Source organism: Pyrus communis, chromosome 13 (genome assembly GCF_041283825.1).
Source record: "Pyrus communis isolate YQ-2024b chromosome 13, ASM4128382v1, whole genome shotgun sequence".
NCBI lineage: Eukaryota > Viridiplantae > Streptophyta > Magnoliopsida > Rosales > Rosaceae > Pyrus > Pyrus communis.
This window is the reverse complement of record NC_142577.1, coordinates 25,215,265-25,238,770: the sequence shown is the minus strand read 5'-3', so window position 1 is coordinate 25,238,770 and position 23,506 is coordinate 25,215,265. Positions and strand designations below refer to the sequence as shown.

Here is a 23,506-nt window from a genome sequence, read left to right as displayed (position 1 = left end):
CATTCCTTATTTCTCTTGTTCATTTCAAATCCCTAGAAAACTAATCAAACAGTGAATCAAAACATACAAAAGACACAAACTTTATCAATCTCACGGGACCCCGAGTTTCTGCCATTTGGAGCTGGTCGAAGAGTTTGTCCCATAAAGGCTTGATTGGAATCTCTGTTTAACAACATTTTAACAACATTTTGAGTTTCTGCTGTTTGAGGTTGGTCGAAGATCCTGAGATGAACATTGCAACAACAACGGTAGACCTTGGACTTGCAAAATCTTCTCTACTGGTTCGATTGGAAATTTCCTTACGGAATGAAGTGACAAAGATATCGACATGGAAGACACAAGCGAATCCCTTTCCCTCACCGTCTCTAACAGAACCCCTCTTAACCACGTCCCAGTGAAATTTTCTCAAAATTCCGAAAATAAAGACCTGTTTTCTTGTTATGATTACGATTGAATACAACTGATTGATCTGTTTTCATGTTCTTATCGTATAATTAATTAATCAAGTGACACTTGTGTAGTCCGGTGTGACACAATGATTTGTCTATAAAGCCGGACTACATGTAAGGTGCCGAATATTTTCCAATTAAATAATGTCTTTTCTATTTCTAACCAAAAAAAATGATTCTGCTTTTAATTAAAATGTGTTGCAGTCTTACATGATGTTTGAGTCAGTGGCGGAGCCAGAAATCATGATGTTTGAGTCAGTGGCGGAGCAGGTCGGAGAGTTTGTCCTGCAATATACATGGGAACAACATCAGTAGAGCTTGGACTTGCAAATCTTCTCTTCTGGTTTGATTGGAAATTTCCTGAAGGAGTGGAGGAGTAAGATATCAACATGCATGAAACAAGCGGCTCCCTTTCCCTCACCGTCTCTCTAAGAGAATTCCTCTCAACTTGTCCCCCATGAAAATTTCCCAGAAAGAATAAGGAGGTTCTGTACTTGGCTAAACAAAAAATGAGGAGGTTCTCTACAAGAGGTCTTAGGCGTAGTCAAGTTAGCTACAGCAGTGTGTTTGAGAAATTTTCTCTGAAAGAACAAGGAGGTTCTCAACAAGCGATCCTAGGTGTAGTCAAGTTAGCTAGAGTAGTGTGTTTCCAAAATTTTCTTAGAAAAAATAAGGAGGTTCTCTACAAGCAATCCTAAGCGTAGTCGAGTTAGCTAGAGTATTTTGTTTCCCCTCACTAATATTGCTCGAATAAAAAACAGAGCTGCTCTACATGTTACATATTTTTCTTATTACGACATAAAAGTTTTACAGAGTGAGGTTTGGGTGGATTGATGGTACAGTGTCTGTGCTTGTTCATATTCTTGTGTTTCTGGATGTTCTTGCATAATACAACTCAAGAGAAACTAAAACGGGATACAAGTAAAGGAAAACATGAACCAACATCGTAAAGAAAACATGATACGGCATCAGATGTATAATCTCCAAGTAATTTTCCCACTAAGTGAGGTCGGCTATATGAATCCTAAAACGTCATTGCGTTCAGAATGTCATGTCCTCCGTTAGAACGTCGTTGCGTTCTTTAATCGCCTTGGTATGAATGTCATGTCCTCCGTTAGATCCAAGTACTCTTAAGTCTTTTCTTAGAGTCTCTTCCAAAGTCTTCCTAGGTCTCCCTTTACCCCTTCGGCCCTGGACCTCTGCCCCGTAGTCACATCTTCTAACTGGAGCATCAGTAGGCCTTCGTTGCACATGTCCAAACCACCGTAACCGATTTTCTCTCTTCTTTCCTTCAATTTCGGCTACTCCTACTTTAACTCGGATATCCTCATTCCTAATCTTATCCTTTCTCGTGTGCCCACACATCCAACGAAGCATTCCACGAAAAATTTCAACCGGAAACTAAATCACAGTGAGAAAACTGCAACCTCCCCCAAAAGAAGCATGAATAAGAAAGGTTACCTTGCGTCTTAAGTAGCTACCCTGCGAAAACAAGCAATTACATGTCCACTGCAAATAAGAGGGCATTGAAGAGTAGAGAGTTAAAAGAAGCCATTTTTTTACTGTTCTAATTTTGAAATATCACAATAAATACACAAAATAAAACTATAAAGAAAAGGGAAAAGACAGAAAAAAGGTGCTAATCATAAAAGAGGTTCAGAGAGCTCCATTTCATTTGAACTACTCTCTTGTTGTGTGTCGGTGCGACTGACACCAACAAAGTCCAGCCCAAGCCACTGCCAGGGCCAGCATACATATCTAGGTCCACTCAGTCCCCTTCTTGTGTCTTCCCGATTTTCAATTTCTTCAAGCTGTCGCGTAAGCTCCTCTAATCTATCCCGGAGCCTGGTTGCCCTCAAGTCAGCCAATTTCAATGATTTCTCAGCAGCATCTCTAGCTGCCATGGCAGCATCAGCTGTCTCTTCTTTGAACTTGAGTTTCTTCTCTGCTTCCGCAATAGCCTGCTTTGCCTCTTCAAGTTCCTGCTTAAGCGTCGACAACTGCAGGTTCCAACCATAGTCATTATGAACATGCTAGTTGAACAATGAAGATGGAATATGTAAATATGAAATGAAATTCGTAAACCTTTTTCTGCAAACTATCAAGCCCTGATTGTTACGATAAAACTTTGGGTCCATTTGGAGTGTGAGATTTCAAACTCACGAACTTTAGTTAAAGCCCAATGCTTTGTAGCGATCTTGAATGGATATTACCGAAACATAAGTCTTTGTTTGTATGGGAAGAAAGAGAAGAATACATGGATTCCAAATGTTTTGTTATAATACGAAAAATTCCAGGCCTTAGGTGTTTGAATCAGTTAAATATTTGAAATGATTGTAGTCTGAATATTATGAATAGTAATGATATTGCTAACTATACACTTCATCATGTCACAAGTATCTGTTCCTTTACGATATGGTCCTATATTTCCCTTCGCAATCAGGACGCGGCTAGACATGGTAACAATTTGGATCTATAACTCAGCAAAATGCCACCACACTCCCTTTACTCCTGAAAAGGACTGTGGGGCAAATCTATCTGCCTTATAAAATTATATCAGCTCAGGCCCTAAATATTTATTTCTTCCACTGAGATATATATCATTTGAATGCAAACAACTGGGTAACCAAGCGAAGAAAATGATATCATGCCAAACTTGCAAGATTACCTGTGCCACAAATTCTTGTTCTACACCTGTGCCTGCAGCAGCTTCTTGCTCTGCTGCCGCTTTCCATCTTGCAATTTCTTCTTCAGCAGCAGCAATGTCCATCATTAGCCCTTCAACCTACACGCAGAAGGGTTTTACATGAGTCCTCCAACTGGATCATGAAAAGTAAGTGCTACAATAGATCACTGAAATGTAAATAGAACACAAATAACATACGCTTTCATTTGCTACCCTCTCCTTCTCTTCAAGTTTCTCGATTCTATGCATTCTGTGGTCGAGCTCCTTAGCTTGAGCCTCAACATGCTGTTTGAGTAAACTCAACTCTGCCCTTAATACGGTAAACAGTAAATGTAACATAACAATACCATGTCAGGACAAAGTTAACAGTATAAAAGAAAAAGTATTTCGTTAGTAGAAACGAAACTTCAAGTTAAGGTGCATATGCAAACATCAAAATTGATTTGAAAGTTTAAATAATTTTGGGCACAACAGTGTACCTTAATTCCTCCGCAGAATGCTGCAGGTCAATGATTTCAAGCTGAGCTGCCTTAACAATGTTCTCCAAAGCCCCAGCCTGTATATGATATAACAATTATATCAGCAATGAAAATTGAGTTTGAAACCGAGTCGAATTCAAAGCAACAGTCATCACAGATTAACAGTAAGGGTTACTTACTAATGCGTATATTTCATCTTCCTCCGACTCAATATCCACATTTCCATTCCCAGCATGCTTACTAAACTTGAAATCTATTCCTGCCTCTCTTAAACCATTTTCTGCAACTTGAAACAATTCATTTGTCTTAGAAGATGGACTGGATGTGATTCGCTTTGACAATGCGCTCCTCAGCAAAGATCCAATTTGTTCTTTCTCATTAACTAACCGATTCACTGTTTCATCCAAACTCTTAATCTCACGATTCTTTTCCTCAGACAAATCCCTTGTCTTCTCGACAACAACCCTGGTTAATTCATAAATGGATTCCATCCCAGCCAGAGTTGCACGTATGTTCTCCTCCATGTCCGTTTCTTGAGGGACGAACAGGGACTCTGAAAACTCTGACTGATCCAAATTATTGGCATCAACGATTTTGATAATATTATATAGCCGGTCATGAATTTTGGAAACCAAATTCAATTGATCAAAAAGTAAACCCCTCTGTGCTTCTGTTTTCGAGTCCAAATCCGTCAACTTATCATCATACTCTCCAACTAACTGCTTCAACTGTGAAACCTCACTCTCAGCCTTACTCAACTTATCCTCCATCTCCCTCTCAATATCCGACACTTTCCCACTCTTTTCTGCAATGCTCTTCTCCAAATTCTCAACTGCAGATGTCTTCGTTGCTACTTCTTTTCTCAAACTGCCAATCGTGGCTTCCAGCTGAGAAATTTCAATTGCAATTTCATAATTTCTCTGATCCATCTGCTCTCTCGTTTCGTTCCTAGACTTCACTGTAGTATCAATCTGCCTCACAAGCTCTTCCACAATCTCATTCGCCCGCTTAATCACTCCGTAGGCAACCGCGGGCAATCCCGTGTACTTGTGCGACCTTGGCAATCCCCCGCCCCCAAAATTCTTGAAATTGCTAACTTTCCCCGATATCTTGTCCATTCCAGACATGAGCATATGAGTCGAATTTCCAATCTCAGCCCTCAAACCGTCCCTCTCCTTCACCGCCTCCTCCAACTGTTTCGCAATCTCCTCCCTCTGCTGCAACGCCTCCTCTCTGGCCCTATTTGACTCCGCCAGCTCCGCCGTGACCTTCTCGTTGGTTCTACAAGCTTCTTCCTTATCACGCAACGCCTCGTCCCTCTGCCTCCCCCATTCGTCCCGTTTCTTTATCGCCTCGTGCGCCAGAGCCTTCAGCCGATTGAACTGAGCCTGCAAATCCGACTTCGAATTCTCCACCGCCTCCCGAGCTTGCCGCTCGCGATCCAGCTCGGTGATCAGCTCGCGAAACCGCTCGGGGGAAATTTCGTCCGACGACGGAGTCTTGATCACGATCGGCACGGGATCGTCGCCCTCCACGTCACTGAGCACCGCATCGTTGTCCTCGTCGCCGGTGCTTGCCATTTAATATATACGCCAATCGCCGAACTCTTGCTATCGCCGATTGTGCAAGCAAAGTATCATTCCGAGTAGGATCAAATCGCCGAATATCACAACAATTCTTAATTCGTAAAAAGGAAAATTTTGAAATCCTAGGGATTTGGAAGCCGAATTGGAAAAGGAACTGGAGAGTTTGTGTGATTGGAAAGGTGGGAAATTTGGGCGGTAACTTTGTTGAAGAAGGATTACGAAAGTGGGAATTTGCAAGTTGCTTTAATTTAAAGAGATGGATTTGGGAAAGGGATTTCGTACCTTTAAAACGAGATGGAGCAGGAGGAGGAGGAGACAGAGAGGGAGAGTGCCAGCGACGGTGCGTAGCACGGTAGCAGTGACGACAACGATTACTACCAACCAGTCTCCCTCCGTTTTTTTACTAAATATTTTTTAATTTTTACTTCTTCTGTTTTTTTTTTTTTGTCAAAAAGTTATTTTTGTGTTCTGTTTGATGTAATCTAGGAGTAAGAGGTAAAATGCGACAACCTGTCGCATTTCTCACTTGTTATGTAAATGTTGCATCAAATAAATATCACTAAATTGTAACGTTATTAATTTAACATTGAAAAATAAAATCGTAAATCATTGGAATTTGAGATATGATTATAAATAATTAGTATTCTCAATTATTATTTAATTTATGACATGAAAGTTCTTTTATTATTATTATTTTTTTTTTTTTAACGAACGATGGTATCTATACTGAGATGATATGTAAGTGAGATAAGGTTTACAATGAGCTTGCCTCATAGTGATGTGGTTTAACTTCGTCTTTAGTGAAAATCAAACATCTCACTTACAAGCAAATAAGAATACTATCATACCTCTTACTATTGCGTCTTGAGTTCAAATCTTATCTCTATTATTTAATGTAGATTAATATAGAATGTCGATTGCATTAAAAAAAAAAGGTGTAAAACTCTATACAATCTTTTTTTTTTTTAGCAAATGATATTATCTACATTAAGGGAGAGGAGATGAGCTTAGTCTCACAATGAGATAGTAATAATGTGGTTTAAATTTTCCTTTGGCGAGAATCGAACCTAAAACCTCTCACTTACAAGTGAAGATGAGTATCACTAGACTATAGTACTGAGTAGCCTATACAATCTACTTAAATGCTTATGGATGAAGATAATCTACCCAAACGAGTGCTTATTTGAATTTGTTGGTTAGGTTATGCTATAACATACGGCTTAAGATGGACCAATTTGATCATGATGTTAACATTGAACTGGTTATTAAGGTGGGCATTGGGTGGGTTAGTTGGGTTGAACTTCAATTTGTTGGCGAACCTAGTAGGTTGGTGTTGACATTATTAAAACACATTTTCACCCAAAAATGGGCAAACCCATCCAAACCGTTCTAAGGCGAGTTGGGTTGGGCAGTTTCCAAGGTTGAGATTATTTACTTTTTTAATTATTCCTAAAGTGAATATGAGTGACGAGTAATGCAAAATATATGTCATATTAGGCTTAAACAATGTGAGTTTGGTGTGTAAAATCACTATTTGTTACTTAATATTTAAATTTCGTTAACAGATGTGCTTAATAACTAATAGGCTTTATGTATATGTCTATGTAATATACATGTACATTTAAGAATTATTAATATTCAGACAAATCAGTTTTAGTCAGGCTAATAATACTTCAACTCAATTCAACCCACCTATTAAACAGGTGGTCAAATTTTTACCTGAAAATAAACTTGGGTTTTTATCACAAATGATCCCTGAAATTAACCTCACCATCAAGATGATCCTTGAAATTGAAAATCAATCAATGTAGTCCTTGAAAAATAGGTGTCGCAAATCAATGTGGTTATTCCGTTACAATTTTGTTAAAAATTATGTTAAATGCTGATGTGGCACAAAAATGGGCCCCATAAGTCTTTTTTTTTTTTTTTTTCTTTCTCACAAATGGTCCTTGAAATGGACCCACGATATCAAAATTGTCTTTGAAATTGACCTGCGACATCAAAATAGTCCATGATATTGGAAACTGATCAATATAGTCTCGCAAGCAAGTGTCTCAAATCAATGTAGTCATTCCGTCACAATCTATCAGAATTTTTGTTATGTGCTGATATGACACATAAATGGGCCACACAAGTTTAATTAAATTTAAAAAATTACAAATAGGCTTAATACTTTAATAGTTAATAAAAAAATTGTCAACCAAAAAACCCAGTCTTGCAATCACCTCCGATCCCAGTCCACATTTCTCTACCTCATTCGCTCTCTATTCTCTAAAAAAAAATTACCAATACACTCATCTTTACACACTTCGACACCATTCACCTAATTGAACTTGAATCGAGATCACCTTTGGTGATGGCTTGGCCCATTGGCAACGACTTCTGTGACATCACCATTAACATTTAGGCGATCAACATTCTCATAACCTTAATCTTGGAGAGCTTGTTCGGCGCTTCCCTGGTAGTCTGGTGATGCAAAGAAACGCGAGGTCTGCCTTGAGATAATGAGGTTATAACCAAGGTGTGTCTATTGTTGGTTGAAAAATATTTCCACAACCCCTCTTAGGCCTTGGTTAAGCCTTGTGCCTTTAAGAATTTATGGAAGGAATCTCTCTTCGGATTAGGCCCTACTATAAAAAAATAAAAATAAAAATAAATAATCCATTGTGCAAAAAGGTATTTAGACAATTTTTTTAATTAATTATTAAACCCACATCAGCACATAACAAATTTTTTTACGGAATTGTGGCGGAATGATCATATTGATATGCGACACCTATTTTCAAGGACTACATTGATTGATTTTTAATTTCAGGGACCATATTGATGGTGTGGGTCAATTTCAGGGACCACCATGATGGTGTGGGTCAATTTCAGGGATCATTCGTGATAAAAATCCGTAAATCTTGTGAAGTCTATTTATGTGCCACATTAGCACTTAACGAAATTTTTAACAGAATTGTGACGGAAGGACCACATTGATTTGCGACACCTATTTTCAGGGACTACATTAATTGATTTTTAATTTCAGAGACCATCTTGATGGTGATGGTCAATTTCAAGAATCAATTGTGATACAAACCCAATAAAATTTTAAAGTCTAAAACCACACCCATCCAACCAATTTCGATTGACTTGGGTGGTTGGTAAACCGTAAACCCACTAAAGGAGTGCCCAAAGCAACGGGTTGCGCTTGAGACCCAAAATCAAACCAAATATTAACATTAGGCTTAAACAGGGCCTACATATTGGGCCAGTGTGAGTAAGGGTTTCAGTATAAATGGGTCAGCTACTAGGTCCATATTTCTTTGTCTCTTTTAATTAGGCCCAATATATTCTGTAGATCGACATGACCAAGTCTTATAAAAAGGAGTTGAACTCGTACCCACGTTTTTTAAGCAGGAACAATTTTTTCGGCTTTTTATTTGATTTTATTAAATTTTGAAAGGGAGTGGTTGTGACGTGCGAGAAATCTATCAATTTTCAAAACCCTAGTGATCGGAATCCCCAAGTTAACAGAGTTATAAAGGAGTTTGACCCCATGCTTCAACAACCCTCGGACCCCTACAACCTAACCCTTTCACTTGTTCAGAACCTTAACTTCGTGTTCCCACACTGTTAACTTTTATCTACAACAATAATAATAAATATTTGTACGTTTACAGTATCATTAAATGATTGTCGCACCGTCATATAATATATTTAGTATGTGTAATATGATATTTGTATGTTTAGGTATTATTATATATTTAGTATGCGTAATATGATACCTTAATGTTTAGTAATAATAATACCACGTAAAAATATGACAAACGTAAAAGGCTAAATAGTTAAAATGGTCTTTGAGATTTGCATAACACATCACTTTGGTCTATGAGATTGAAAATCAATAGAATGGTCCCTGAAATTGTTCACCATCCATCATTTTGGTTATTTCATTAAAAATTCCGTTGAGTGTACCGGTGCCCTTTGCCGGAAGTTTGAGCAATTTTTAAAGCTTCATAACTCAATCGTTTCTTAACCAAATTCGACCCATAATGTATCAAAATGAAGATGGGAAAATGTAGGACAAGATTATATCTATTTGGAGGCCCAATGGTTGCCGGAGATGGCCGGAAAATAGCCTCAAAGGTGACTGATACGCGGAAAAACTGAAAAACTCGCCTGAAATTGGGTAAACTTTAAACGTTCATAACTTCTTTAATACTCAATGAAATTGAGTGATTAAAAAATGAAAATCATACTTCTCGACGAGAAGAAGAGCATGGTATCTTTCTAGACGACTAACTTACAGTGGTTTGGCCGAAAAATGGCTCAAAAGTGACTAACTCGAAAATGGTTAGCCACTTTCAAGCCGTTTTTCGGCCAAACTACGGTGAATTAGCCATCAATAAAGGTACCATTCTCTTGGTCTCGTCGAGAAGTATAATTTTCATTTTTGAATCACGATTTCATTGAGTATTGAAGAAGTTATGAACGTTTAAAGTTTACTCAGTTTCCGGCAAGTTTTCCAGCGGACCAGTCACATTTGAGGCTATTTTTCGGCCAGCAACCATTGGGCTTCCAAATAGGTATAATCTTGTTCTACACTTTCTTATCTTCATTTTGATATATTATGAGTCGAATTTGGTTAAGAAACGATTGAATTACGAAACTTTAAAAATTGTCAAAACTTCTAGCCAAAAGCTTCGGGACACTTTAACGGAGTTTTTAACAAAATGATCAAAATGATGCATGGTGGACAATCTTAGAGACCATTTCTATTGATTTTCAATTTCAAGAATCAAAGTGATGTGTTATGTAAATCTCAATGACCATTTTGGTTATTTAGCCAACATAAAATTACATGTTTGTTTCGTGACCTTCCTAAGAAAAAACAAAAAAATTTAATGTGAATCTGACATAGTTCTGCCCTTTCACACAAGAGAATAAGGCCGCCCCATTGCGTGCTAGAATCAATCCGTCTTTTACCTTATTTATTGGGTTAAAGTAGCAGAATCAAATTATCAATATCAAATTATCAATCATAACATCAGCCTCAAGAAACACGTTCTGATTCGTTATACTTACACCAGGGCTTAGAATTCATCCAAATTAGGTTTAGGTGAGACTACTACTGTTTCAAACAGCTATTAATTTCTTTTAAAAATTAAGATAACGACCCTAGAATTCCTGCCCATTCCACAATTAAAAAAGTAATTATAAGTTTATCATTAATTTTGTGGATCACCATTTCATCCATAGATTTAAATAAAACTCTACTTTTTCAAAAAATTAAAAATTAAAAAATTAAAAAAAAATATTATGGATAATGGATTCTTATTTAGGTTCAAGTCCCAAAAGCAAAAAGTGAATTGTTAGTTCCAATAATTTTTCTAATACAATGGTATCGATTCGTTTGGATATGTTTTTAAAATGATTAGAAACGTTTTTTTAGAGAAAATTTGAGTTTTAAGAGCGTTTACATTTTTATTAACTATTGATTTCAAAAATATTTTTAGCTATTTTAAAAGTACTTCCAAACAATCTCTATATTAGATTAATTACAATATCCAACCACCATACACAAAGTAGCAAATTTGAATAAGTTAGAATATCACTTTGTCTAACCAAAGAAACAAAGTTGTGCATGATTGTTTTCTGCGAAGCGCCATTTGCATTTATTTATTAAGAGTCGGACTCTTTTTCGTTCATTGAAACGGACTCTAATTATACACACACATACATATATATGTGTAATAATATAGATACATAGAGATATATATATATATATAGAGAGAGAGAGAGAGAGAGAGAGGGTCAGAACCTTGGTTTTCATTTAAATCTTCCATCAATTGCCTCGGAGTTTCCTGATGTGCTTGCTGCATTTAACTTGACTCTAAGGGAGGTGTATTTAATTGTGTGCTTGCTGCAGCTAACTTGACTTTAAGAGAGGTGTATTCGGATTTTGAAAGATTTAAATTCTTTTAATGAATTTAGGGGTATTCAATCAAGATTTTAAGTGATTTTCTAAAATTCAAGATGTATTCAATTAGAATTTTAAGATAGTTTATTAAAATCCTTAGAAATCCGAGTGTATTCAATTATGATTTTAAAGAAGTTTATAACATTCCAGGTGTATTCAATTAGAAATTGATTTTAAAGAATTTGAGAGAGTTGAGGAATTAGAGCGAATTAGAGAGATTTCGTAGTGTATTTTAAATATCCATAAATCTCATATCTTCCTATGAGATTTCGAGAGAATTGAATCAAAATTTTATATAGAATATTTACAAATCAATTAAACTCCATAAAAATTCATTAAAGTCTCTCAAATTCTCAATTGAATACACACCCTAAGTTTTGGTGGAAAATTAAAAGTAAACGATGATGCTTCTTCTAATCAATTGCTTGTTTGAATAAGTCGCCTCCCGTTGCCTAAATGTTCTTGGTCTTTATTTGTTTTTTATGACTATTTTCCACCGGGATTTCGTGCTACATTCTCGTCCTTATAGTTTATAATATTATGGAGTTTTAAGCGTTACTCAGTTTTCAGAAGGAAAAAAAAACAAAAACAAAAAGCAAAAATCAAAAATAGAAGAGAGGAACAGCAGCTTTACCTATGATTTTTGGTGAAGAGAGATTTTATTCACACACCCTAAATTACTTCTCACATATTTTTTTTATTTTTTAATATTTTTCTATCAAGTGTTAATGGTGTGTAAAAAAAATTAAAAAAATGTGAGAAAAGTAATTTGGGGTGTATGAATATAATCTCTCTTTGGTGAAATAGCAACCTTTATTAATATTATTATTATTATTATTATTTTAATGAAGCTATAATATTGATGTGAAGGTCGTCAAGGTGTTTTATTCATATAGCTATATATATGCAGGCTGACATTTGAACTGCTTCAGCTTTGGAGGAAGAAAGAAGAACACAGCGTTTGCCGCATTATTGAGAAGGGTTCTTCTGCAGATTCTACTTTCTGATGGGAGCAAAAAGCTCGAAAGATTCGATTGTGAGACAGTTTTCGCACAGAGGATCAACTGCAACTTCTTCATGGAATCAGCATGGCTACTCTGAGCCATCACACCCTCCACAACACCCGTATCATACACCGCAGCATCGCTACGCTCCTTCGCCATCTTTTAACCGTGTGTCTCAGCCAGTTACAGCTCCCCAGCATCGAAGGACTTTGCATAAAAGTTACTCAAGGATTGCTGATAATTATCGTTCTTTGGATGAGGTCAGAAGTTTATATATATATATACATGTAGCATGTTTTTGTTCTGCCCTGCTTTAAGCACATGTTGTGTGTGTGTGTGTGTGTGTGTATATATATATATATATGTATATATACATGTAGCATGTTTTTGTTCTGCCCTGCTTTAAGCACATGTTGTATATAAACTACGGTTTAGTATCCCTTCAGTTATGTTTTTTATTAAAACTTTGTAACCAGTTCTATATGCGGATAATTTCCCGAATATTAATTGACCACAGGTTACTGCTGCTCTTTCACAAGCTGGCCTAGAGTCGTCTAATCTGATAGTTGGTATTGATTTCACAAAGAGCAATGAGTGGACAGGTTTAGTCTTATCTTAATTCTAAGAATTTCCTTGGTCACAGAATATCAGTTGAAGGAATAATGCAATATGCTTAAGCTTTGTTTCCACCTTTCCTTCGGGTTGTACAGGTTCGAGGTCATTTCACCGGAAAAGCTTGCATCACATTGGAAATGCTCAAAATCCTTACGAACAAGCGATCTCAATTATCGGGAAAACACTATCTGTCTTTGATGAAGATAACCTGATTCCGTGCTTTGGATTTGGAGATGGTAAACAAAGAACTGTCTTCTGCATTATTTCTACTACTATTTGGATCATGTGAATGACAACTTTCACGTGTATTCTTGTAGCATCTACGCATGACCAGGACGTCTTCAGTTTCTATGAGGACGACCAAAACTGTAATGGATTCGAGGAAGTATTGACGCGATATAGAGAGATCGTTCCCCATCTTCGACTTGCAGGTGCAGCCTCTAGTCATTACACTTAGGTTGCCAAAATGTTACTATTGCTACAAAATCAATATTTGGTCCCTTGTTGCAGGACCTACATCTTTTGCACCCATTATTGAGATGGCCATGACTATTGTCGAGGAAAGCGGAGGCCAGTACCATGTCTTGCTGATCATTGCCGATGGGCAGGTAATTCGATTTTAACCTACTTTATTTCAACATGAATCACCCAAAAATTTGAGCAAGACGATCAGAAGCAACAATCTGCAGCATCTTTCTTTGTTCAAGTATTGAATTATTTTTTCAATCCTAGGTGACAAGAAGTGTTGATACGCATCATGGTCATCTCAGCTCACAGGAACAAAAGACAGTTGATGCAATTGTAAAAGCAAGGTAAACTTTCACAGAAACACATTATTTTACATGCTTACAGCGAATATTTTGTAGTTTGGTTTTTTCGGTTTCTGACCTGTTTGTTTGCAGCGAGTACCCATTGTCTATAGTCTTAGTGGGAGTCGGAGATGGCCCTTGGGACATGATGAGGGAATTCGACGACAATATTCCTGCTCGAGCATTTGATAATTTTCAGGTGATCAGACACATTCTAACATCAATTAGTTCTCGAAAACATGGTTGACTCCTAGAAGTTTGCTTACTTGATTCTGAAGGAACCGTTGTTCTTTGTCCATGCAGTTTGTGAATTTTACCGAAATCATGTCAAGCAATGTAGATATATCCAGAAAGCAGAGAGAGTTTGCTCTTGCAGCCTTGATGGAAATACCTTCTCAGTACAAAGCAACCCTAGAGCTTGGAATATTGGGGTAAAAACTTGCAGCTTAATGTATGAACTTTTACCAGTTTTACGCGAGCATGTTAATAACATGAAAATGATTTGCCTTGAAAAACCAGAGGACGCAACGGGAATTGTCCAAACAGGGTTCCCCTTCCTCCACCCCATAATGGTGCAGTCTCAGCAGGCAGCAACTCAAGACGTTTCAGCTCGAGCAATAGTTTTCAGCAGAGATCAGCTCCTTATGCTGGATATAACTCAGGAGCCAGCACACCTTCTCATCCAGGATATGCTGGATATAACTCAGGAGCCAGCACACCTTCTCATCCAGGATATGCTGGATATAATGCAGGAGCCAGCGCACCATCTTATACGGGATATGATAGTCAGGTATTCAAATACGTTTAAGTGAAATCAAGTTCGAGTTTGGTAATGTTTATGTAGGAAACACTACTGCTCGTAAGCCATTCTATTGGGAGTTTTTTTTGTTAAAGGCACAGCAAAACTTTCATTGAAAATTCAAGTGCTTTCAGAGCGCTTTCCGAAAAAGCACCTACTCTTTAAATACTGCAATTTGTTTACTTTCTCCTCTATATGCATTCAACTTGATCTCATTTTTGTTTATACAGGTTTGCCCTATTTGTCTTACTAATCCAAAGGACATGGCCTTTGGATGTGGGCACCAGGTATACCATTTTCTTTGCGAAATAGCAATCTTTTCACAACCTCTGATTTATGCAAGCAAGTTACAAGTAAAGAGCTTTTTTCTCCTTCGTCCTAAGTTGTGCCTTCGTTTTTGTGTGGCAGACTTGTTGCGACTGCGGAGAAGACCTTCAGTCGTGCCCGATTTGCCGGAGCGGAATCCAAACTAGAATAAGACTCTACTAGTCATGTGTGTTTTATGCACATCTTTGAAAAAATTTACCATGAAAGCTGGATCAAATGGTTTACAATGCTGGAAACTTATGTGACGTGCAGGAGCAGACGATCTTAGTTGATGCGTGTTCTTGCACCTTGGAAGCCTGTGTCTCATATATGAACCGCCTGATTTGTCGTGCTTGATGACCTTGTTTATAACTGTATACAAAGAATTTCAGGTTTTCTAGTGTGACAGTAGTTTTGAGATTCGAAAGAGAGTGAGTTTTTGATACTTGATGTTGAATCACTGCAATTTTTTTCCTGATTAATGATTAGATGACAGTGGTGAGATACCATTGATGTTCGGAGAGGGTTTTCTGGTATGCATCGGTGTATAGTATAACCGGGATCCTTGGCCACACATCCAACCCCCGTTCATTCACGCGACCGGGTTCATCTTCGAACCTAGTTGTTCTTTTAGTGCAGGCATGAAATGTTCTGAAATGATGGTCAGCATCTTCCTGGCATTTCCGGGATGTGGAGCAGGCTGTCTTGGTTTATTTGTTCTTCGCTCAGAACAAGATGGGGTTGCCAACAGTACAGAATCAATTCGGAAACACCCAAATTCAAATCCCCGATCGGAATCCCGTTCAAAATTCGCAGAATGTTAGGGCAGATTATGCAAATTTCCCTCATCAAAATTCACGTATCCTTACACTTTTCGTAACTACCAAGAATACAACTAGCTTGACTTAGGGCTGGTTTGGTATTGCTGTGCTTTGAAAAAAAGCTGCTTCTGCTGTGCTGTGAGAATAAGCAGCTGTGAAATAAAGCAACAGAGTGTTTGGTAAACTTTTTTGTAAAAGTGCTTTTGAAAAAAAAAACAGTATTAGAGTGTTTGGTAAACTTTTATGTAAAACAGATGTGAAAAAAAGCCGATTTTTCAAAGCTAGGTTTTGCAGCTTCTTGTTTTTGGCTTTTTTTCATCCAAAACTGTGAAAAAAAGCTGAAGCTGAGTGTTTACCAAACACAAAAACAGCTCCCAGCTTTTTTTTATAGCAGCTTTTTTCAGAATCACCTCAGTACCAAACCAGGTCTTACAATAACGGTAAAACATTCTTCAACAGATCCTCCAGGAATCACGGAAGACGGTAACCCTATAGTACATACAAATACAATCAGTAGCGGTATCCGCCGTACGAATACTGATTTGAATGTTGGTAATCAACTTCAGGAACATAGGCGTCTGATTCCAAGGACCCCAACAGGGTCCTTCCCTCAGGTTCACGATGGAATTCGTTGTCCTTTATGAACGCCTCGATTTCTGCAATGACCGAGTTCAGATTTGAATCCTGTCGTTCTTTTAGTGCCTTCAGGAAGTTGTCCGAGATGATATTCAGCATCTTCCTGAATTGGGATTTGTACTTTTTGAAGAGAGAGTACCCTGCCGTCTGTTAAAGCATCGAGCCATTTAGCATAAAGATATTTGTCCTATTTTTTTCTCTACAAGGAATATTTAACTTCTGTAACAACTTACATATAGGAATGCTTTAAGCGCAACAGCAGTGTATCTGTTGGCAGGGAGAGCATTTAAAAACCTCGCCATCCATGCCCAACCTTCTCTCAGGCCATGCGCATTTTCGACCCTAGAAATTTCCGTCTGCTAAAAAATACCGAGTAACTTAAAGATGCCAAGAAAACATTAAAAATCCAAGCAGCAAGATCGTAAAGCCAAACCTGAATCAGTGCCCCATACAGTTTCATATAGGATTCTAATCGTGCCAAATAATTGTCAACATTTTCAATCTTTCCTTCGTCTTCTTTGAATCCAATTGCTTTATAATAGGCCTCTTGTGATTGGAATGCTGACTGTAGTAAAAGAAATGTCAAGAGATGCATTTCCAGAAAAATTAAATTCCCACCTAGATAAAGAAAAACAGATATGACATCCTAAGGGTTGTAGGGTGTAGGGTGGGGGTGGGGTTTAGGAGTTAGGCATTTAGTGGTTTAGGGATTTTGGATTTTTGGGGGTTGGGTCGACCCAGTTCGGTCGGACCCGGTTCAACTCGACCCAGTTCAGTTGGCCCAGTTCGGTCGATCCAGTTCATTCGGCCAGACCCAATTTGGCGGGACCGGTTCGGTCCGGCCGGTTTGGTTTGACCCAATTCATCCGATCCGGTTTTATTTGACCCTGTTTGATTGGATCCAATTCGGTTGGATCAGGTTCACTTAACCGGAATCAGACAGTCCCAATAGACTCCAAACCCCATCTCCCGCACGATTTGATCTCTCTCCCATTTCCCGAGTGGAGGCTATGAGCCCGATTATTTTAAAAAGATTGGAAACTGCCGGATCTCCTCTTTAAATTGACAAAGGAAGGGGGTGAAAATTTAATTTTGATTATACAGAAAATCATAGAAACTGGAGAGAAGGCAAACTTGTGGCCGCAGTGAGTTATTCTGATCCAGATGGGGTAAGGATCATTCAGGAACCACCCCACCCCCTTTTTCTCCCCTTCTTAAAAGAAAGGAATGAGACTTGAGATTTGAATCACCTGCGAGTAGTGTTTTGGAACTGTATAGATGCAAGCTCTGTGTAACTCGGCAAGGATAAGATCCATCGCCTGCGGAACCTGATTCAAATGTACAAAAATATCATACTAGAGAAAAGAAAAAGACGATTCATTCTGGGACATCAACTGAGCATGCTACGAAAGGAAATGGAAGTATCTTTCATTAACCCCACCCCCCCCCCCCACCCCCCGGGGGCGGGCGGCGCCCTATCATCGTGCTGTACCTTTGAAGTAACAAGAACAATGACATAGCCACACGCAAAAGCAGCATTACGCGGGGTTTCACAATTGGAGACAACCTGTAATTAATTTCCAAATGAGCAAACCATTGAGCATAAACATTAGTACCAGTTCCATAAGAGGAAATATATTGTTAAAAAATCATAACGGACGCAGTCCACATGTAGAATGACTAGGAATAAAATATTTGTGGAATGATAGAGCTTCTCAAAATTGGCTCCACCTGGTCTCCAATAAATACGCTAGAAAAATGAAATTCTGAAGCTTTCCATCAGATAGAGAATTCTGATATTCTAGATGGTAAACTCTACATTTTGTCACTGAACTCAAAAAAGTGACATTACCTTCTTTGCAAACGCTGCGATGCTGATAGATTGGGGGCAACGAGCATCATTAAAGATATTGAATAGTTCATCTGCTTTTTGTCTGAAAAAGGTACGTCTTAGAATGTAAAAAATCTCATTGCATTACGAGCAAGAATTTCAACGATAATCAATTAAGTACCTCGACATATAAAAATTCTCAGTTTTACAACAACACTACTTCAGTTATAGTTATTTTTTGAAAGAAAAGAAGATAAATGGGAAAGTTACAATAGCATGTGAACTGGATGAAGATATTGCTCTAGATAGTACATGTGCAAGACTAGGGTTTAGCAGCTGATCCCGCATAGGCTCGGTTGTCAACATGGGAGAAGAGAAAACATATGAAGAATGGTTAATTTGCCTATAAATATCCCAACTTGTAGCAAACATCAAGCCAGAACAGATTTTATTGAGCCTTATGGAGAAATTTCACAAGCATAATGCACATTCCAAGTCCTCTACCAGTGAAAGTAGCTACCTCATGTGCAGCAATGCTCAAGACAGTACAGCAGAATAAATATAAGATCAAACAAATGTCAACAAGCCACGTTATATAATTGAAGGCATCCCGCATCCACTTACCTGACACTATCTTTTGTTCCTGTAATTTGGCGTATCAACTTAGAAATTTGCCTCTCAATCTTCGCGAAATCCTAACAAAAAGAAAAGACATGACATGACAAACTAACATAATGGACGCAAAGAAAAGTATAAAAAATAAAGTTCAAATAACATGGCTTTATCCAAACATTGGATGCAATACAATCATAAAGACAAAAAAGTAACACAACAATAATCATTGTTTATAATAGGCAATATTACAAGAGTAACAATATAAACAAGAGAATGATATATTAAGGAACAAGGGAACAGAATAAATGGAAATATACATTAACATTGATCTCCACACGTCAAGGTTCAAACAAAACCTATTATAATTTTATAAATTCTATTTGATGTCAGTAAGCGGTAGACAAATAGCAAATACAGAAGCAAAAATACTTGGTTCACCAAAAAAAAAATTGAATAAAGACTTCAAAGCTCAATGTGTGCCAGCAGACCTGGTTGGAACGTAATGTCAATGCCTGGTTTTCTTCTTCTAACTGTTTAAGCATTTGTAGTCTTCGCTGCTCTAACTTTAGAGCACTTTCTGCTGCCTTTATCTTACCTGCCATGACGTAGCCCAGTTAATGCATCATATGAAGGAAGATTCTTGAAGGAACCAATTGAAAGGGCAATAGACAAAACATGGGTGTCACAAAGTTTTTTCTTTCCAATCAATCTACATCATAATACCTGCTGCTGATAGTTTTCCATTGGACTGAGCAGTTAAAGGTCCCAAATTGGCATTTATTTGAGCCCTGTTAGTTTCTTCTTGTGCCGCTCCAGAATCAGCCTTCTTCGAGATTTCAGAAGCTTCTCTTTCTGCAGCTTCTTTAGCTGCTCTGCTCTGAGCTTCCAAAGCAGCTCTTTTAGCATCCTCGTCTCTTTTTGCATGCTCCACTCTTTTTGCCTGTATTGAGAACATTATCTTATTATGAACTTAGTATAAATCTACCTACAGAGTGCTGCCTAGAGAAATTAAAGAATGAATAGAGGCAAAGAAAAAAAAAATAACATTGCAGCTGAGTGGTATTAGCGAACCAAGATTAACTAAGATAGCTTATCTCAGTTAATGGCTGTACATGCAAGATAATGTTCTTATACAAAAAGCATGGTGAGCCAGTTAGCGTGGAACTCTAGCTTTTAACCAAGTTCCCTAAAGTTCACTGAAACGGTTCTTACATGAAATGAAAACCTAAAATGAGTGACATAATCTCAATGCATCAAAAATAGAAATGGTTATGTAATGCAGTAACATAATGGGGCCATTGTTTACGCAAATTAACCAACAAAACCATAAGGATATAAAAAAGGCAAAATAAAAAAAAACCTCAGCTTCAGCTCTAGCTCGTTCTTGTCTAAGTTTTTCTTCTTGGCGAGCCTTTTCCTTTCTTTTAGCTTCTTCATAAGCTGCATCATTTCTTATTTTTCTTTCTTCTATTTGAGATTTGATTTCAAGGTCCCGCTGGATAGCATTCAAGTGATTATCAAGTGCTTCTGCTCTACAGATGATCATAGTAAACTGTTAAAAATGATATATTGTGGCTAATACCAAAAAGAAATGAATAACACTTTTAATAACAATACACACACACACACATATATCTCAACCAAGACTAGCAGAATAGATAGTCCATGAACAGAAATTTTGGAGTACCATATTAATATGCGCTTAAAAAAATGAAATGTACAAGCTTACATCTGGCGTTGATTTTGAGTATCAAGATTTCTTTCCATTTCCCATCTGTCTTCTCTGTACTTTTGAACCCGAACAAGTGCAGAAACAGACTTTTCCTTTTCTGTTTTCAGATCTGCCTCTAGTGCTGATATTTGGTTTCTAATAACTTCCTGTAAATTAATGAATTACAATTGTCAGCTGTAACACAAAACTTAAATCACATTATACCTTCTTCCATAAGTTTTATTAATCAAAACTGTTTGGAGACAAGGGGAAGGTGGGGTTAGAAATGAGGGGCAACAACCATTTTTAAATCACAATGGACGCACAAATGTGTCAATTATACTTGAGAGCCACATATCTCAATCTATTGAGTAGACAATAATTTTCAAAAACTAGAATAAATCAAACATAAGTGAAACAACACAGACATCACCAGTTACGTAGCTACAGACCTTCACTCTGAACTGATGTTCACGGGATAGCTCGAACAAACTACTTTCCCCCAGTTCAACCTTCTCCATCAGGTAAGGTTGGGCTTCAAGAGATGACTCGTCACTAGAGTCATCGCTATCACTGGAAGATAAAGCAAAACCACATATCAGCCTATTGTTTAATATGGGAGATGAGAATGTAATATCACTATACGACATTTGAGTCAAAAGCTTCAAAAGAAATCCACAAAGACGGAAAATAACAGGATATCTTCAATGGTTATGTCATGCTTAGCCTGGTCAAGTTCACAATAGAGAAGCGAAACAATCAAATATTGGCATTGTATGAAAGAATACAAATGGGTAATTTAATTGCACACCTGAGATAGAGGTCATCGAAATTAAACCGTTTGGCACCAACAAAATTTCGATCGTTAACCTCCTCATCTTCATCATCGTCAGTGCTGACCATCTCATCCTCGAGGACACGCATAACAAACGGGCTAGCAGAAGTTCTCCCATTACTTTTTGAGTTCGAGAAATCTCTAAACAAAGGCGCAGACCCCAAGAAAAAACTCAGACCAGCGAATAACACCGCCATTCGCGGCGGACGAATCCCAAAAACACTCAAATTAAATACGCACTCACCGCGGTTTTTCCTTTGTAAATGACCCCGAAACCTTGGAAGAGCTACTGATCTTTTGTTCCAATGCGTCTAGCTCCGACAGAAGAGATTCGAAGCTCCAATCAGGATTAGGATCAACTGAAATTCCATCGACTGTCTGGGGACAACGAAGCTCCAGCTTCAAAGCTCCCCTAAATTCATATATACCCACAAAAATTCATAAAAAAATAAAAATCAAAACATATATTCAAAAGATTAAAAGAAATGAACAGAACTTACATCGTCTAATACTCCAATTCAGAGCTTCGACGGCGAAAACCCTAATCCGCGATATATGTGGAAATTTGAACTGAACCGCCTATTGGAGAAATCGGAACCGGTGGGTCTGAGATTTCGGGGAAGGGTTTAGAACCCGCGAATTGAACTTTCGGATTTGGGATTCACAGAGTAGGCCCTTCGCCTTCGTCTCTCGCACACTTCAAGACAGTGGCGTTTAGGTTAGGAATCGGACCGTTGGTGAAAGAATGGACGACCAACCAATTCTTGCTCATGTATTTTAAAATAACTAAAGGGGCTTAACTGAAAATATTTTTAGAATTAATATTTAGGAATTTGAGGGGTTTTAATTTATTTATAAATTTATGGATTTTTAATAGAATTTAACTGATTTGTAGAGATTCTATGTAAAATTTTGATTTAATTCTCTCAAAATTTCATGGGAAGATGTGAGATTTGTAAATGCTTAAAATACACTACAAAATCTCTCTAATTCTTTCTAATTTCTCAACTTTTACAAATTCTCTAAATTCTAATTGAATACGTCTAGAATGTTATAAACTTCTTTAACATTCTAATTGAATACATCCGTATTTATAAGGATTTTAATAAACTATCTTAAAATCCTGATTGAATACACATTGAATTTCAAATAATCACTTAAAATCCTAATTGAATACCTTTAGATTCATTAGAATAATTAAAATTTCTCAAAATCCTAATTGAATACACCCCCTTAGTAATAATAGAAGTAAATTTTGGAAGAGCAATTAAAGTGCTTCCTGGAAGAAGCACATAACTGCTGCTTCTTGCATAAAGCACTTTTAAGTGCTTTTGAAAAACAAAATTATTTTCTCAAAAAATTAGTTATTTTAAAAGGAAAACTAATTAAAATGATTTGAAAACTTTGAGTTTTAACGATAAGGACAAAATAAAGGGTAAAATAAATAGTAGCATGATTGATTTTTTAGTATAAAAATATGATTTTTCGTTAAAATAAATCGTACCTGAAATTTTTCGTTAAAGTTCATAATTTTAAAAGCACATAATATTGATCCCTTGACTTATGCGACATAATTTTGACCCCTTGACTTACACGAAAATATCAATTTCTCCCGTAGATTTTAATGCTTCTGCAATGCACCCCTGCTCTGTGGGCCTATAACTGGGCCGTTGGTGTAATTACATTTAGTGTTATAGGGTCTGATCCGTACGATATTTGTGGGCTTGACTATTGTTTGTCTATGCGAACACCAAACATCCCACATCGTTTAGCAAATACAGGTTGTTTATCAGACTCATATACGATCAACCAAGTAACATTTTTGTATCCTTATCTCTCGTTACTTCTCGCATTCCAAGTAAGTATGGCTGAAGAAACAATACTGCATTTGTACCACATTTCACTTATTGCATTGCATACCACTCAGTGGCGGATCCAGGATTCGAATCTTGGGTGATCCTAGTTTTTAATGTTTAAGTTTTTTAGATAGAAACCGAATGCAAAAAAAAAAAAAAAAAAAAATATATATATATATATATATATATATATATATATATATAAACCCTAAACCCAAACCTTTGATAAGTGATAAGTGATTTCGGGAGAATTTGTCGAGTTTTGTCCATACAACCTGTTAAAATATGCCTAGTAGGTATTACATCAAACATGTTATAGGTGCAAAGGGACCTATACAAAACACTCAGAGGATCTTCAAAAGACCTTCACATGTACATTTCATAAAACTTTTAATGGTCATGAGACCAACTAAGTCTCAATGTGCATCCGCTTCTAATATCACTCCCAAATAGGATAAAATCTATAGTGTGAACACCAAGACCACATGGTTTGTCTGAATGTC

General features: G+C 37.2%; 3 protein-coding genes across 3 annotated transcripts; 1 reads left to right on the top strand and 2 right to left on the bottom strand.

The window, feature by feature from the left end:
* Positions 1-1,990: 1,990 nt before the first annotated feature.
* Positions 1,991-10,136, bottom strand: LOC137737058 (uncharacterized protein At3g49055). The gene is made up of 5 exons (XM_068476408.2): positions 3,794-10,136; positions 3,615-3,691; positions 3,334-3,445; positions 3,118-3,234; positions 1,991-2,449 (listed from the first exon to the last, which is right to left on the bottom strand). Exons 1-5 carry the CDS (start codon positions 5,192-5,194, stop codon positions 2,093-2,095), a joined length of 2,064 nt encoding a protein of 687 aa, XP_068332509.2. The 5' UTR covers positions 5,195-10,136; the 3' UTR covers positions 1,991-2,092.
* A 1,938-nt stretch (positions 10,137-12,074) lies between these two features.
* On the top strand, positions 12,075-15,221 carry LOC137736715 (E3 ubiquitin-protein ligase RGLG5). The gene is made up of 11 exons (XM_068475952.2): positions 12,075-12,429; positions 12,687-12,771; positions 12,880-13,020; positions 13,102-13,215; positions 13,295-13,392; positions 13,517-13,596; positions 13,687-13,792; positions 13,897-14,024; positions 14,113-14,383; positions 14,623-14,679; positions 14,801-15,221. Exons 1-11 carry the CDS (start codon positions 12,172-12,174, stop codon positions 14,879-14,881), a joined length of 1,419 nt encoding a protein of 472 aa, XP_068332053.2. The 5' UTR covers positions 12,075-12,171; the 3' UTR covers positions 14,882-15,221.
* Positions 15,222-15,507: 286 nt separating this feature from the next.
* GLE1 (nucleoporin GLE1-like protein) lies at positions 15,508-21,919 on the bottom strand. The gene is made up of 15 exons (XM_068475949.2): positions 21,648-21,919; positions 21,392-21,559; positions 21,124-21,288; positions 20,765-20,885; positions 20,331-20,479; positions 19,962-20,133; positions 19,325-19,541; positions 19,090-19,196; positions 18,611-18,681; positions 18,008-18,089; positions 17,648-17,722; positions 17,406-17,483; positions 16,589-16,720; positions 16,389-16,511; positions 15,508-16,302 (listed from the first exon to the last, which is right to left on the bottom strand). Coding segments are annotated over exons 1-15 (1,935 nt in total). The 5' UTR covers positions 21,650-21,919; the 3' UTR covers positions 15,508-16,029.
* Positions 21,920-23,506: the final 1,587 nt, after the last annotated feature.

Bases quoted from the DNA above. Each gene is read 5' to 3' on its own strand.
- GLE1 (XM_068475949.2), bottom strand. The intron at 20,886-21,123 runs GTGTGCAATTAA...TTTATCTTCCAG, and splicing joins TTCGATGACCTCTATCTCAG to TGATAGCGATGACTCTAGTG. The intron at 18,682-19,089 runs GTCTGCTGGCAC...TCTTTTTGTTAG, and splicing joins TGACATTACGTTCCAACCAG to GATTTCGCGAAGATTGAGAG.
- LOC137737058 (XM_068476408.2), bottom strand. From the start codon at position 5,194: ATGGCAAGCACCGGCGACGAGGACAACGATGCGGTGCTCAGTGACGTG. The intron at 3,446-3,614 runs GTACACTGTTGT...TACCGTATTAAG, and splicing joins CATTCTGCGGAGGAATTAAG to GGCAGAGTTGAGTTTACTCA. The intron at 3,235-3,333 runs GTATGTTATTTG...TTCTGCGTGTAG, and splicing joins AGAGGGTAGCAAATGAAAGC to GTTGAAGGGCTAATGATGGA.
- LOC137736715 (XM_068475952.2), top strand. From the start codon at position 12,172: ATGGGAGCAAAAAGCTCGAAAGATTCGATTGTGAGACAGTTTTCGCAC. The intron at 12,772-12,879 runs GTTTAGTCTTAT...CGGGTTGTACAG, and splicing joins AAAGAGCAATGAGTGGACAG to GTTCGAGGTCATTTCACCGG. The intron at 14,384-14,622 runs GTATTCAAATAC...TTGTTTATACAG, and splicing joins ATACGGGATATGATAGTCAG to GTTTGCCCTATTTGTCTTAC.